The 16,801-nt window shown below is 41.4% G+C and overlaps 1 protein-coding gene and 1 non-coding gene across 2 annotated transcripts; one reads left to right on the top strand and one right to left on the bottom strand.

Moving 5' to 3' along the window:
- The first annotated feature begins 1,783 nt into the window (after window positions 1-1,783).
- Window positions 1,784-1,855, top strand: trnae-uuc (transfer RNA glutamic acid (anticodon UUC)). Its single transcript has one exon. It is a non-coding gene; the product is annotated as a tRNA-Glu (tRNA).
- Window positions 1,856-4,007: 2,152 nt separating this feature from the next.
- On the bottom strand, window positions 4,008-16,555 carry gtf2a1 (general transcription factor IIA, 1). Its single transcript, XM_063001530.1, has 10 exons — window positions 16,324-16,555; window positions 12,549-12,650; window positions 11,564-11,726; window positions 11,142-11,206; window positions 9,066-9,141; window positions 8,812-8,945; window positions 6,968-7,069; window positions 6,558-6,746; window positions 6,386-6,475; window positions 4,008-5,731 (listed from the first exon to the last, which is right to left on the bottom strand). Exons 1-10 carry the CDS (start codon window positions 16,351-16,353, stop codon window positions 5,624-5,626), a joined length of 1,059 nt encoding a protein of 352 aa, XP_062857600.1. The 5' UTR covers window positions 16,354-16,555; the 3' UTR covers window positions 4,008-5,623.
- Between the last annotated feature and the right edge of the window lie 246 nt (window positions 16,556-16,801).

Consider the following 16,801-nt stretch of genomic DNA (forward strand, 5'->3'; position numbering starts at 1 on the left):
CGGGACATTTTTTCTGTGCAGCTTCCGGGTTGTGGAGCTCTGTATAGTTCCAAACAACCCATAGAGCCCCATTCATTTCCACTACTTATCAAACATTTTTAGCTGTATGTTGCTTTGTTTTAAAAAAATTATGAATTTAATGTCATTAATATACTTAATACTGTTATTGTTTAGCATTTGCTCAGCACTAAATGTTACATGTTTATCTTAATTAATAGGTATAACTGAATTTAGCTTAGTCAGTTAAGCTTAATTAATGACACTAGAGTCTTTTTACCTAAAATGAGTTGATTAATCAAGAGTCTAGTTACAGAAATGATCATAAAACATTAGAACCACAATAAATCATTATACTTTTACTTTCATACTTAAGTACATTTGAAGGTAAATTTAGTTTAGTACCTTAATGGAGGTAAAGAGTATTTTTACTTTTACTACTACTTTTACTGGAGTAATATGTTACCTTGGATATCTCTACTTCAACTCAACTACATGGTTTGTGTACCTTGTCCACCACTTACATTAGACAAAATGAACTTGTGCATATTCATAATGAATTCATTAATGTATTACATGTAGGAATCAATTATTAATCACTCATGAAATAAGAGATGAATGAATGCTTTTTCATGTACCTGCACTATAATGTTTTTGGTACGGTAATGTGTTTATCAATCTTTTCATTCAGTGCAGGTAAACCTTATTAATCTAGCCACATGGCTTAGTGTTTAGCCAAAATGATTATTATTATGAATCCTCAGGAAAGTGAAGGGAGATTAGTTTATGTAAAAAACAAAACATAAAAAAACTTTAATCTCTGTACTGTATATTGTTTCTACTACTTAATGATATGGCATTATGTAATGTATGCTAATATAATGTACTGTGTTAACAAGAACGACCTATTAACAAGTCATTATAAACATCAATCTTCCACTTTATATACCAAATTGACATTAAAGCAGATGCAGTAAATGTAAACGCAGTTGAAAATACCCAGAAATTGTACAAATGTTTATTATTTGCCGTTTAATATTTCATTCACTGCTGCCTGTCCCATTTGAGAACATGACAGCGCCGGGTTTGTTTGGAACTATTGAGGGTTACATGAACCACGTGACCGCGTAGCGGCGAGATCAAGGAGTGTCGCAACTCTCTCTTATCTACGGCTCTGGCTGCGGCCACAACGCAGAGTACTAACCACTATACGATCACGGCATCCCAGCGGTCAGCCACTTCCGGCTCACAGCGACTGCTACCTGATGGACTGCAGTCATAGTTCCAACAGAACAAGTTTTGCTCGAGTACAATGATAAAGACTGATTCCCACACCGGGAGTCCCAGAGAACCAGACACAAAGAATTAGAAAGACAATAAAAGGTGTACGATAACTGAGCTAGCCAGGAGTCGAACCTATAATCTTCTGATTTGAGTTTGTGGATAGTAATAAAACAAACACAGGCTTCAATCCACGCATCTGTATTTACTTTAATCAGGAACTGGACACTTTGTGTTTATAAGTGCGAGATAAATTCCAGATTAGCCTCATCACTTAATAAGATGTGCTAGCTGAGGTGTACACTTGTTATCGCGAGAACACAGGAAAAACGGCGTGATCTCAACAAAACAACGTTTGTTATCTCGAGATAACGAGATATATAAGAAATAACACAGCGCATTTCTAAACCAGTGTTTAATCTCAGTAATCTCAGCAGTGATTTGATATTTCTTCAGTTAAAAGCAGGTCATTGAAATGCTCCAGCCGCCATCTTGTCGCTACAGCTCCCATATGGTCTAGCGGTTAGGATTCCTGGTTTTCACCCAGGCGGCCCGGGTTCGACTCCCGGTATGGGAACGCTCACTTTTTATTTTATTATTAATGAATAAAGACTAAACACGAAGCTAATTGTTGTTTTCTTGTTTTGAAATGAGTCGGAATTTCACATCGACGTCGTAAAAAAAACTTTACCTCATACAGGAACTGGAGGATTATTTCTCTCAGAGAAGCTTCAACGTTCAACCAACCAAAGCATCCAGTCCAGTCCAGTCCAGTCCAGGAATCTGTTAAGAGAATTAAAGCTGTTCTGGAGGAAAATACAGGTGATTATTATTATTAATATTATTATTATTATTATTATGTATCACTTTTCTATGACGCCGTATTAGGGCCACTGTAAAAAAAATACTTTTAAGTTTTGCTTTCAAGAATAAAGTCGAAATATTATGAGAATAACGCTGAAATATTATGAGAATTAAGTTGAAATATGAGAATAAATCTGAAATATTATGAGAATAAAGCTGAAATATTATGAGAATAAATCTGAAATATGAGAATAAAGTTGAAATATGAGAATAAAGCTGAAATATTATAAGAAAAAAGTCGAAATATGAGAATAAAGCTGAAATATTATAAGAAAAAAGTCGAAAAATTATGAGAATAAAGCTGAAATATGAGAATAAAGTCGAAATATTATGAGAATAAAGTCGAAATATTATGAGAATAAAGTCGAAATATGAGAATAAAGCTGAAATATAAGAAAAAAGTCGAAATATTATGAGAATAAAGTCAAAAAATTATGAGAATAAAGTCGAAATATTATGAGAAAAGTCGAAATATTATGAGAATAAAGTCGAAATATTATGAGAATAAAGTCGAAATATTATGAGAATAAAGCTGAAATATTATGAGAATAAATCTGAAATATGAGAATAAAGCTGAAATATTATAAGAAAAAAGTCGAAATATTATGAGAAAAAAGTCGAAATATTATGAGAACAAAGCTGAAATATTATAAGAAAAAAGTCGAAATATTATGAGAACAAAGCTGAAATATTATGAGAATAAAGTCGAAAAATTATGAGACTTTAATCTTGAAATTGAAAATTATACGACTTCATTCTCAAAATCAAAACCTAAAAACATATTTTTCTTTAAAGTGGCCCTAATACGCTGTCGTAGAAAATGAAGGCGCTTGTTATTATTATTATTTTGTATCACTTTTCTTTAGTAAAAGACCTAAAAACTAGCACTCATGGTGAAGGGGCTTCCTGAAGTTGTTCCCACACCTGAATGGGAGAAGCTACCAAGCCAGAGCAAAACACCTTCAGCTTTCCAACACTTGGATCTCATTAAGGACGGATTGAGAAGGTGGGTGTTCCAGTTAAGAGTTTATCAAGAAGACCATTGTAACCCTGGGGAATTAAAGATGTTTTTATTAGAGAAATCGGGCAAAACTGAGCCACAATGCTGCAAATAAGTTTTTACATCAATTTACTTCATGGCTGTAATTGAGAAAAAAAAAAAAAAGGAAATTATGCTAAACGACCATCACTAGGAAACCGCTCGACTACCGAGCGGTGCTATCAGCCAGCCGGACATCTACATACAGATATTATTGGCAGTGTCTGAGGAGGAGATGGCAGAGGCCTCACAATGGATTGCCATCCTGCCTGGGGTATATTACTACAGTAAATCAGAGAAAATTCAGGCTGTCTACAGGCCATCATCAAACTCATCAAACCATAGCTGCGTCCGAAATCGCGTACCCCCATACTGACCATTACACAAAAAAGCAGTGCAGTAACATTTATTAAACAAAATATCGAAAGCCCAAGATTTACATTAACTTACCAATTAGTTGGGGTTTCCATGTTGTGTATCTCATGACAGCCTAGCATTCAGTAGCATTTTTGTCCGATAATACGTTTTATCTACATGATATCCGAAGGTCCTGTGGTATCCGGTACCAGGACGTTACCAGCAGCTCTTTCATCTCCTGTAGCTCGTGAAGTGGACGGTCCGGACCTACAGTGCATGTTTTCCTCAGGTAAATCATGCAAACGTGACCAGACGTCCACACAAATTCCTCCAGCCAGTCGAACCTTCTTTTCCGTCGTTCCCATGTCCAGTTCCGAGCACGCCCTGAGCCGCTCGATGGAAATAATCCCAGAAGTAAAGAAAAAACCTGATGATGCTGGACGGAAAGAACTCACACCAGAGACGCCAGTTTGAGCACATGGTTTATTATCAATCGTAAAAACAAAGCAGTGTCTGTCGGGTTTAAAGGCTCGACTCTAAAAAGGCTACCATTCGTTTTGCAAAATACCTGATAGCTGAAATCATATCCGAAGGCACAAACAATAAATCGACAAATAAAAGAGCGTTTGGACTATTCAGTGGACGTGATCGCCAAAGAGACACGGGGGGGGGGGGGTTTAGGGTACGAGACTTATGACGTACGACGCTGGATAGTGACGGAACAGCTCACGGTCAGGTTCAAGCTAAAACGGTGAGAAGATAAAACAGAAGAACGTAGGAACACGGTGTGGTGCAGCTTCATCCTCTGTGTGTGCGTGTTTCATGGTGTCTGAGCTCGGGGAATAAATAGAATGAAAAAAGAATAATAAACATAATATAATAATAATAGTAATACATGGGCAGTGTGGGTTCTACACTGCTGAGAAACGCTCGCAGTGAAATGTAAGAATGTCATTCAATCATAAATGCAAAACAAAAAGAAAATAAATAAATATAAAGTAAATATAGATTGGATTTAACAAAGGGCCGAAGATGGGTACCAGTAAAACTTCAGACACGTCAGACAGGAATGTGGAACGCAGAGAGAACCGGGAGCGCCGACATCACGTCTATACACGAAGCCTTCCAATAATAATACAGCATGCATCCCGGTCAAGGTCACAGCGGGCCCTGTGATCCAAAGGGGTGGAGTTCCACGACCGTATGATGGGGCACAGTGATGTCACCGGTCCAGGTTTTCTCCGGCTCATGTGATTGACCTTATTGAAAGCTTTGGCATTACACAGTTAGCCCCGTTAAACGGAATAGAAAATCAAATCGGAGGAGAAAATAAATTCTTATGAGTAATAATTCACGATTAAATGTGTTGGTTACAAAAAAAACCCAATAAATTAAATAAAAAGTAAGAATCAAAGCTCATTCCAATCAAATTTCTGACACATATATAAAATAAAATCCTTTTTTGCGCCTTTTGTTTGCTGATGAATATTAAAACGTTTGCTGGGAAGCGACTAGTAGTGAATAAACGACGTCTCTCACGTCGACATTAAAATTGACCTGCAGAACTACGACCAAACACACACTAATGTACACGCACGACGCAGCGTGGCGGATCACGCCGCTCCGTTCCGGGCTGGACCGTCGTCTGAGGCAGCGTGACCCCTTCCCCCGGTGACGACCCTCCTGCGTCACCGCTCCCGGGTGAAGCTCGTGAATTAAAGCGGGTTATAAAAGAATAACGAAACAACATAAAAATTCGGCACGCGCCTACTTCACAGCTACTTGGAGGCACTACAGAAAAGCGTCTGGGAATCCTCGGCTCCGACCCGTTCGTTCGCGCCGGACCGGTTCACCGACCGTCAGGAGATTAGTTCCAGTTCAAACCGTCCATCAGAGGAGCCAGAAAAACCTCCGGCGGTCGTCCGAGCTCCTCCGTAAAAAAAAAACGCGCGGGTGACGTTCCGAAAATGTACAGCGCCGTCGCTCGCCACGTGCCCGCCTCCCTCCGACGCCCGAGCAGTCCGGTCTCCCCCTACAGACGAATCCCACGCGTGGTCACAGTCCGCGGCCTCTGCTCCAGTCCGGCTACCACTCGGCGTCCCCGATGGCTTTGGAGAAGACGTAATCGCGGCCGTTCAGGTTCATGATGCCGTCCTTCAGGTGGAACTTCCATTTGTTCTTACTTCTGTGGATCTAAGGAGGAAGCGGGAGAGCACAACACCTTTACACTCCGAGCAAGGAACGCACAAAAGTATTCCACCCCTACACTGTACCTGCAAGCCCGACCGACAAGGTGTGCGAGAACCCCATTTCTACTGCATACGGCCCCAAATCCAAATCCGGAAGCACCCGTATCGCACCTAATGCGCTGGTGTGCGATTACAGTTGCAACTCAGAAAGGCTGCGGCACCGAAACATGCTGCGTTGCTATTGGAGGCCCAAACATCACCACCCGAAGTGGTGGAACTGCTGGCGCGAGAGGCAGGTCGGGGGGTCGGATTCATGCCGTTTATGCTGAATTCTGAACCCACACTCATCAGGCCAGGCGACATTCTCCAGCGTACCTGGCATCTTCACCCGTTAAGTGCTTAATCTGGGTAATCACACGGAGCTCCTGTCAGCTCCAGTCGATCAGGTCTGGATATACAATCCATTTCGATCATTACCAAGGCGTTTTGGACACACAGAACTGCCACTCACTGGATGTTTTTTTTAATTTTTTGCTCCATTCGACTGAACCTCGAACCAGAGTCGATTCAATTCCATTTTGAGAGGTAGGCGAACGCTGGAGGAGCGGAAGAAAGCACGCCCTCTATGGGCAGGGGATCGTAGTGAAACCGAACGCACCTTATCGTACTGACACACGACCACGTTCTCCGTGTCGAAGAGCTCCTGGTCCTCCTCGTCACTCACGTCATCTCCACTGTTCAGAGGCTCCTGATGGACCAAAACACACCGGCGTTTCATTTCCAGCTTCCCAGGAGAGCGGAGACCGCCATAGCCGCGGTTAAAGACCCACCTCCTCTACTTGTCCGTCCTCTCCTCCGTCTCGGTCATGGTCTTCGTCGTCGTCCTCGTCGTATTCGTCCTCCTCGTCCTCCTCGGTCGACGTGTCTCCGGAGCCGTCCACCTGGAGCATCATGGGCGGCTGGGTTTGCGCTTGCGTCTGTGGGGGGTTCTGTCCGGGTGCCATGGTCGCCTGCATGACCTCCAAAATCAAAATAAATAAACTAATTAATAATGATCAGTACTATTGTATGATACTGTGCAAGTGCTTATTCATTCTAACCCACTGTCGGTGGCATGTGTACCACACAGCCATGGTAACAGTGCGCAAGCCCAGTGAGCTACCACCCCACCCGCTCCCCCAACACCCGAAACAAACATAATAAAGGTATAAAGATGTAACTAGAGTGACGCGATGCCGACCTGGGCGTTCTGCTGCACTTTACTTCCCGCTAGAACGATCTGCTGCGGCTGAATGATCACACCCGTCTGCTGAGGAAGGCCGCCCTGCAGAGGGGCCAACACCTACCCCCCCCCCCAAAAAAAAACACACACACACACACACACACACACACACTCTATATGAAGGGTTTGATTCCAGGTAACACACACAACTGTAAATAAGGTTCAGAAATAAGGAGCGCAAACACGATCGGCAAAACGAGACACACGAACAGAGTTCAAATAAGAGTCACTGAATCAAACACAGCCGAACTGAATCACAACCCCGGAGCCGATGAGCATGTAGTCACGTGACGGTCCGTGGGAGCATGGGAATTGTAGTCTATATTGTTAGAAGCAGAACTTAAGACCTCCATCCACCCCCCAGAATAGATACTGATACAGACTCACGTCACAGGCTCGTGTGCTTTTAAGAAACCTGTAAAGAACTTTTTGCAGTTTTGCACTTTTCCTAATGTAAGGAGGTTCTGCTGCACGTTATTTAAAGTAAGGGTTGTGTGTGAGCTATTCTTATTAAAAAAATAGAGCTAATTGCCGCTCAGGTGGCGCAGCGGTAAAAAGAAACGCGCTTCTGGATTCTGAGAAGCGTGGTATCGAATCCAGCCTTGCTTTACCGGTTCGAAGCCGAGTGGCTGTATGAGCAACGATTGGCCGGTCGCTCATGTGGGGGGCGGGACAAAGAACCGGATGTGGGTCTCTCTCTGTCAGAATGCGATCGCGTTCTCTGCCGGCCGATTGGAGGCGCTTACACAGAGATGGGAGGGGGTGCCCTTAGGGTGTGTCTCTCCGCATGCAACGCTAGGTGGCGCCAAACACGTCGACGTGTGGGTGGCAAAGATGCATCCGGCTGCTGCTCGTGTTTCGGAGGGGATACGGGTTAGCTTCGATCACCTCCGTCAGGGCGGGGTTCGGCATAGACAGAGAGGAAGCACGATGCTAATTGAACAATTGGATGCGCTAAAAATAAATAAATCGTTATCGTTATAAAGTTTGAGTCTCTTGAAATGATAATTATAGGTGGTGCTGTTACTATTTTTCACTTCTGCAGTCTTTTAAACAAAAACGCAAAAAAAAAACCAACAAGAAATTTGAGTCTCTCTTCAATTGCATTATACAAGAACAAAAAAAATCGAAATCGCAATCGGCAATCTGTAATAATATTAAAATAATCGAGATTTTTTTATTTTTATTTTTGCAAATTCGCCCAGCCCTACTTTGGGCATGATTGCCAGTAGTCATATTCCAATATTCCAAGAATACTGCTACACCGGAATGCTACTGGATGACCTCCAGATTCCAGTTCTAGCCGGTTTAGCTCATGTAGATTGTGGAACCCGGTCCGCATAAGGTCATTTACATTTTACATTTACAGCATTTAGCAGACGCTTTTATCCAAAGCGACTTACACGATGAGCAATTGAGGGTTAAGGGCCTCGCTCAGGGACCCAACAGTGGCAACTCTGTGGTGGCGGGGCTTGAACCAGCAACCTTCTGTTTACTAGTCCAGTACCTTAACCACTGAGCTATCACTGGCCGGTTATAAAACAGGTTAGGGTTAGGGTTGCAGTGTAGAGCTAATTTCTCTCACTGGATCATGAGAAAACCTTCCGGGAACGTTACTGGAACGATACTTTAACTAACGTTCTCTGTTAGTTCTCATAAAACCATGAGAGAACGTTAGGTTTCATAGTTTTATAGTTGGTACTTGTAAGTAAAGGTTGATCTACATGGACCGTCTCAAGCAAAAGTTCCTACTAAAAAACTTTAAAGATCATAAGAAAAAAGGTAATAAAAGGTCCGTGTACCTGCTGGATGACCGGAGCCTGTACCCCACCGGTCTGTATCTGAGGGAGAACCTGTGGCTGCACCATGATGGGCTGCTGGGGCTGAATGATGTACTGAGTCCCGTTGGCAGCTCTCACCACCTGCAGGATCTGACCTGATCAAACACAACCCCGCAAAGGTCAGCGCTCACCTCAGCAGGGTCATCAGAGGTCCTTGCAGGAGATCGGCCGTGCAGCGACGCAGAGTAAAAGTCGATGCCCTAACAGGACCTTACCTTGAGGGGTGATGAGTTGTTGGTAGGACGACATACCGGCGGGCAGAGCCAACGTCGCCGCGGTGGCTGCCGCACTCTACAAACACACACACACACTTACAAATGAATGTTGGTGGACACCCTCATTATTAGGTTCAAGTGTTCCAGCCACGCCCATTGTATCGTGTATAATAACTCCAGCTGTTTTGTCACGCGTCATTTCCGGGGCCAAACGAACCTAATCGCAAACGCAAACAACTATGGCTAAACCTGTGAACCTTTATATATATATATTGTAAGATCCATATTGCACTAATTGTAATGATCTATGTTTATTGTCATAAATATTTTCTGTTTGGTTAAAGAATACTTATTTGAGGTGACTTGGTATTTCAGCTATTGATGATTTTTTCCTGGTAATCAGTGTATGCTGTTATTCATTAGTCCTCTTCGGTGGAGCCTGCGGGGGGGCAGAATTGTACTGACTCTATATACCGACAATATTTATCAAATATACGGAAAGAAAGAGGACGTGGAGCAACAGATTTATGATCGTAGTTTTGTCTGTTATACGCCAATTGCGAACATAGTGAGTTTTTATAAGAAACTTGGATTAACGGACGAGTCAATGTAAGAAGAAAGTTAAAATAAATTCTGTTTGTGGGAAACTTAAGGAACTCTGTGTTGCTGTCGTAAACATTACACGGGTCATAAATGTCTAGTCCTTCTCAATAGTGGTCTGGACCAGAAAAGGTCTTATTATATACATATTAGGGCTGTCAAACGATTACAATTTTTAATCGCGATTAATCTCAGAATTTCATATAGTTAATCGCGATTAATCGCATTAAATAAAATCTGTGTAAATGTTATAGAAAACAAGGTTTTTTAAGTGAAATGTGAAAAGTGGACGTTTCTACACGAAGTGAGTGTGTTTTGACCCTTTGGGGCTTCCATAGTTCATGGACTAGCGTGCTTGACTCCGGTATTCAGTGCCGTAACAGATTAAGTTAATGAAGTGTTTTGCTCCCGATAACTTGTGAATATAGCGTGTATTTATTTCTTTATTATGCAAGTGCATCCCTACGACGCTCAGTTATATTATTTTAACAAACCGCAAATGAACAACGGTGGCAAGTCCGACATTAAAACGTTTGTTCTACCAGTCAAGTCTCAACATGAACTAGAATTTGCGTTAACGGCACTATTTTTTTTTTATCGCGTTAAATTGAGGTCGCGTTAATGCGTTATTATCGCGTTAACTTCGACAGCCCTAATACATATATTATATATATATATATATATATATATACACACACAAATAAGACAAGATGTGCAGCACACTAGTGCACTTCAGGTAATCAGAATATCATGAAGTTCAGGTCATTAATTCATGTCACCTCATCAAGAGGTAAGCGCTCATATTTTTAATTCATTACATGAAAACTGACATTTCTAACTTTTTGGTTTTACTTTTAATCAGTATAGCTTATAGCTTATATAGTAAAAATCCAGAATCTCATATTATTATATGAAATAAAATAAAAAAGCTTGAAACACGTGTAATGAATATACAACGACTGTTTACATTTTTACATTGAATTATGAACAGAAATATTACTTCATGATATCTAATCACAAGGAAAGCGGTACAAAGACAGTTGGGTCGTTTTTTTTCCGACTCGGACCTGTTGAAGCGGTACGGGGACACAGCACTGTGGCATATTGAAAATCCGAGGGACTCGGCCAACTTGGACACCACTTAACAAGCGGGTAGACAGAGTTCTTGACAGAACAGCTTAGTAGAAGAGCGGAGACTGTTTAAAGCAGCCAACTGGGGAGAGGGGTCCCATACTGGTACTCATGGTTTTCGATTGGGTAGCAGAATGGGTAGTGGGGCTGATGAGCAAAGTACTCGGCCCGGGTTCGAATCCCAGTGGCTGACTGCTATCGGCTGGGGTGGGGAAAACGCCCGCGACGACGCGCCCCCCGCCTCGTGGCCGGGTTCAGGTAACACCCTGCACCGTGACAGGGACTGTAGGGGGTGTCGAGATTGGGATGAATTTGGGATTGTAGCCATGATCCTGATGTACTCACCATGCCGGTCGCACTCATGTGCTGTAGGAGTTTGGGATCCTGTATGATCACCTGCTGTTGTGGAGCTACAACAAGAGGAACACACGATGACCAGAACTGTTAGATTCATTATGGGCTGCTCGTTTTCATCCGTCGTTTACATTGATTTAGATTTCTATTTTTTAATATATGTATAAACGTTTGATTTTACTACGTTCTTGAAGCCCCCGTAGGATAATAAAAGGCGATCTTATCTTATGTCTTATCTTATATGGATACAGCTTGTGCTGGTCAGGATTTAATAATGATCTGAATTGCACCTAGACCTTGATAACAGAAACAATCCAAAAGCAATAAGACCAGTATTCTGTCCCATAGAGCAACCCAATCCGATGATGTTAAGAGTATATACATTTGTAAACCATTACTAAGTGTAGACTGACCGTGCTGCGCCGCAGGAATCATAATCTGCTGAGGTTGGTTAGTCGGCTGGGCGGGTTGGACGAGCTGAACATGCTGCTGCTGAGCGACCTGCTGCTGCTGCTGCTGCTCCTCCGAGTGGAAGCCGTCGACGGCTTTGGACTGCATCAGCTTACCCTCCCACAGCTTCAACACACGGCAGAAGAAACGGTACACGATCATTACGAAAACCAGACCACAAGGTGGACGCTCCTCGCGTCACACGGAGAGGAACGTTCATCCGAGATCCGAAGGCTGTACACCACAAGGGATGGTGAACATTCAAGGCATCACACGATCAAGCAACCCCAGAACATTACTGAACCTCCACCATGTGTGCCCCGTGGCCTTGTCTCATTCAAACACCGCTTCGTTTCATCCAGAGACCACGTGTGGTTCAGCGACACCCATCATAGACACTAAACGCTCAAAAGGACACCTGAGCATCCCAAACATCCCATGCATAAAGTCAGAAAACCAGGCCAACCGGAGCTACTAGAAATTGGACTGGTGACCTGTACGGTGTGTCTCCTGCATTTCGAGTAGTGAATCAGACCCACCGTGACCCTGACCAGGACTATAGTGCCACCATCAGGCCAGTCGGGCTGAACTCGAGCACCCGAGTAGCTGGAGAAAAGACGACTACCCGCTGACCAAGTCTCAAGTCCGTACGACTTACAGTTGGATGTTTGGAGCCCTAAAAAAGGGACAGTTTAAAAACTAGATTTTTTATTCGAAATGCTTTACTTTGAAGGGCTTATTTTGCATCTGTGAAGAAGTTCTCACAATAGGATTCTAGCTACCCTCGGAAAGTTCCAGCCTTGCATTTTCACGTCCGTGTCAGCGATAGGGTTTTTCATTCATAACTTGCTTTTGCACATCTGAGATTTTGTTTCCCCCGATATGACATTCGGTTATTGATCGGTAAGTGTGCATGAACACACACACGTTTGAGGAACCGCCGTTTACCGTTTTGAGCTCCATGAGAACCTGCTCGTCCACACCTTCATCCAGGAACAGCTCTCGGACTTCGTTGATCACGTCTTCCATCACCGACTTATAGAGCTTAGGCTGGAACACAAGCGAGAGAGAGATTAATACAACAGCACCGCGGGAGGAACAGCAGAGGTCTCATGCAGAGGTGGGTGATTGTGCTACATGTTTATATTTATGATTATTTAGGGGGGTTTGGAAGGGAGAATCATATTTAAAGTCTATAATAACATGCATAATTTAAATGTCATACTGATCTACAGGTACAGTGCAGTATTTAAAATACATTTAGGTCGACAGTGCAGTATTTAAAGCTCGTGTATGTCTAAGGTGCAGTATTTCAAGTCCATACAAGTGTCAAGTGCAGTATTTAAAGCGTATACAGATCTATAGTGCAGTATTTAAAGTGGATCCATATATACAGTGCAGTATTTAAAGCGTATACAGATCTAAAGTGCAGTCTTTAAAGTGTATATAGATATATAGTGCAGTATGTAAAGTCTACACAGATATACAGTGCAGTGTTTTAAGCGTATTCAAATCTAAAGTGCAGTATTTAAAACTCATACAGATCTATAGTGCAGTATTAAAAGTGTACATAGATATATAGTGAAGTATTTAAAATCTACACAAGTATATAGCGCAGTATTTAAAGCTTATACTGGTTTATAGCACAGTATTTAAAGCATATTTAGGTATTTTTCACAGTATTTAAAGCTTATACTGGTTTATAGCACAGTATTTAAAGCATATACAGGTATATATAACAGTATTTAAAGCTTATGCAGATATATAGCACAGTATTTAAAGCATATACAGGTATATTGCACAGTATTTAAAGCTTATACTGGTTTATAGCACAGTATTTAAAGCATATACAGGTATATATAACAGTATTTAAAGCTTATACTGGTTTATAGCACAGTATTTAAAGCATATTCAGGTATATATAACAGTATTTAAAGCGTATGCAGATATACAGCACAGTATTTAAAGCATTTACGGGTATATATAACAGTATTTAAAGCTTATGCTGGTTTATAGCACAGTATTTAAAGCATATTCAGGTATATATAACAGTATTTAAAGCGTATGCAGATATACAGCACAGTATTTAAAGCATTTACGGGTATATATAACAGTATTTAAAGCATATTCAGGTATATATAAGAGTATTTAAAGCTTATACTGGTTTATAGCACAGTATTTAAAGCATATACGGGTATATATAACAGTATTTAAAGCATATACGGGTATATATAACAGTATTTAAAGCTTATGCTGGTTTATAGCACAGTATTTAAAGCATATTCAGGTATATATAAGAGTATTTAAAGCTTATGCTGGTTTATAGCACAGTATTTAAAGCATATTCAGGTATATATAAGAGTATTTAAAGCTTATGCTGGTTTATAGCACAGTATTTAAAGCATATACGGGTATATATAACAGTATTTAAAGCTTATACTGGTTTATAGCACAGTATTTAAAGCATATTCAGGTATATATAAGAGTATTTAAAGCTTATACTGGTTTATAGCACAGTATTTAAAGCTTATACTGGTTTATAGCACAGTATTTAAAGCTTATACTGGTTTATAGCACAGTATTTAAAGCATATTCAGGTATATATAACAGTATTTAAAGCTTATACTGGTTTATAGCACAGTATTTAAAGCATATTCAGGTATATATAACAGTATTTAAAGCTTATACTGGTTTATAGCACAGTATTTAAAGCATATTCAGGTATATATAACAGTATTTAAAGCTTATACTGGTTTATAGCACAGTATTTAAAGCATATTCAGGTATATATAAGAGTATTTAAAGCGTATGCAGATGTACAGCACAGTATTTAAAGCTTATACTGGTTTATAGCACAGTATTTAAAGCTTATACTGGTTTATAGCACAGTATTTAAAGCATATTCAGGTATATATAACAGTATTTAAAGCTTATACTGGTTTATAGCACAGTATTTAAAGCATATTCAGGTATATATAAGAGTATTTAAAGCGTATGCAGATGTACAGCACAGTATTTAAAGTCCATCCTGAACCCATGTTTGGGATTAATCCTGCACAGAGCCGCAGCAGCTCTATTTAAAGCCCATGCTGGGGGTTTATATGGAGGGTGTGTGTGTGTGTGTGTGTGTGACGTGGTGTGTAGCTCCTTCCCATTCAGGCCTGAGTCTATATTAGAGTGGTGTGTGGGTGTGTGTGTGTATAAAGGCAGGAAGAGGACAGGAGGAGAAACACCAGCACACACAGTGTTGGGAGGAGGACGAGGCCATTACTCAGCCGCTTCTGCACTAAACACGTCCACTCGGACCCGGTCAGTTTAGCTTCTCCTGTTAATTACAGGCTGTTATGAGACTGCAAGAGTTACGAGGCAAATGCACACGATGCTCTACAATCCTGTTCATAAATACTGGAAAAATAAGGATGAATTTAAACACCGTAATATTAAATATAAAGATTAACACAATACACTTTTACAGCTCACTCACTACACGGACTGTTCCTCTTTTACTCACTTTCAGAACGATTTGGTATTCATTTAACGCAGTAAATTGCACAAATAAGTAATGGTGCAGATATTTGCATCGTTTAAGGTCATTATTTGAATGCAAAGTTGAATTGAAATGGTCAAAGTCACATAGTGGACAACAAAAAACAGTCCAGCTTCATATCTGTAGATGTTAGAAAACCAACAAAACACCAACAACTAAGTTTAAAACTATATTTTTTTAGCAATGCATCAATCAGAAGTTGTTTTACAGCCCTGAACTCCAAATCGGACCAAATAACCTTCTAAACTTTTGACTTATTGACTGGATTAAGCATTTTAGAACGGATCCAAACTATTATTTTGCATTTTCAGCATTTAGCAGACGCTTTTATCCAGAGCGACTTACAGTACTGTGACGGTATACAATCTGAGCAATTGAGGGTTAAGGGCCTTGCTCAAGGGCCCAACAGAAGCAACCTGGCTGTGGTGGGGCTTTAACCAGAGACCTTGTGATTACTAGTCCGGTATCCTAACCACTAGGCTACAGCTTGCCCTAACATCATGCTTTACACACCTTCGTCAGATTAAGTTTCACTATCAAACACACTAATAGACAACGTTGTGTCTCCAACATTAACCTGACTGCACGTCTTTGGACTGTGGGAGGAAACCGGAGCTCCCGGAGGAAACCCACACAGACACGGGGAGAACGTGCAAACTCCACCTGGGAATCGAACTAAAGGCACTGAAGGCATAAAGTCACATCGTTTCATTTTATCACAGAAATCAGATGAGTGATTTAAAAATGCAGATTTTATGTGTGTTAGAATGAATCCATGTGATTATATATATATATGACAAGCTGCAGATTCACTTTCATCTTCTCATCTAGACTATCGAATTAAAGCAAACGACTCCAAACAGACCTCCCTGACTTATTAACAAGCAAGAACAGCCTGATTTCGATGATAATAATGATGATAATAAAGCAATAATGAGTGTTGTAGATGATATTAGTGCAGAAGCAGGTCTGATCCTGTTCCAACAGCTGCTCCACATCAGATCTTAGTTAAAATGGCCGATTTCGTGTCTCTATCGCTGTTTTATGAAAGGGAAAAGCAAACTCAGGGTTTATTTAACATTAAACCCCCTCAGAACCTGATTAAATTCGTTATTTGACCCCGTTTGTCGTGTTTCACAGCTCAGTACTGAGTGACTCTGAGATCCGGGTCCTTACCACTGGGTTCGAGTTAGCCGAGCTCGCCATTTTAACTAGAGACAAACACGCAGCCCGGAGACGCGCACAGCGACCGAGAAAAAGCACCAATTCAGCGGCTTAAAACACCGATAAAAGGATTAAAACTGCTCCTCATGAGTGGGGAGATGAACCGAAAGTAAAAAACCATAAAAACCCAGCTGTTGGACGGTGTGTGTTATATCTCTCGGTCCCGGGCTGCTCCTTCTCCCGTCGCCGATCCGCCTTTATATACCGACCTGACTATGCGCGAGACCATAGGGCACGAGCGCTGAGCGGGCCTCGCGCCAAAGCTCGCGAGAGCTATAAAGCCACGCAAGCACGTAGGCGCTCTCGGGCTAAGCCCCGCCCCCGTCCCGTATCCTGATTGGTCAGGAGTGATTTGCTGACCGAACCGTTGACGATGAGTTAGCGCAATTAGCATAATCACATTATATATGATCAAAAATGTCTATCACGG

The sequence above is a fragment of the Trichomycterus rosablanca genome, chromosome 9, assembly GCF_030014385.1.
Source record: "Trichomycterus rosablanca isolate fTriRos1 chromosome 9, fTriRos1.hap1, whole genome shotgun sequence".
Lineage (NCBI taxonomy): Eukaryota > Metazoa > Chordata > Actinopteri > Siluriformes > Trichomycteridae > Trichomycterus > Trichomycterus rosablanca.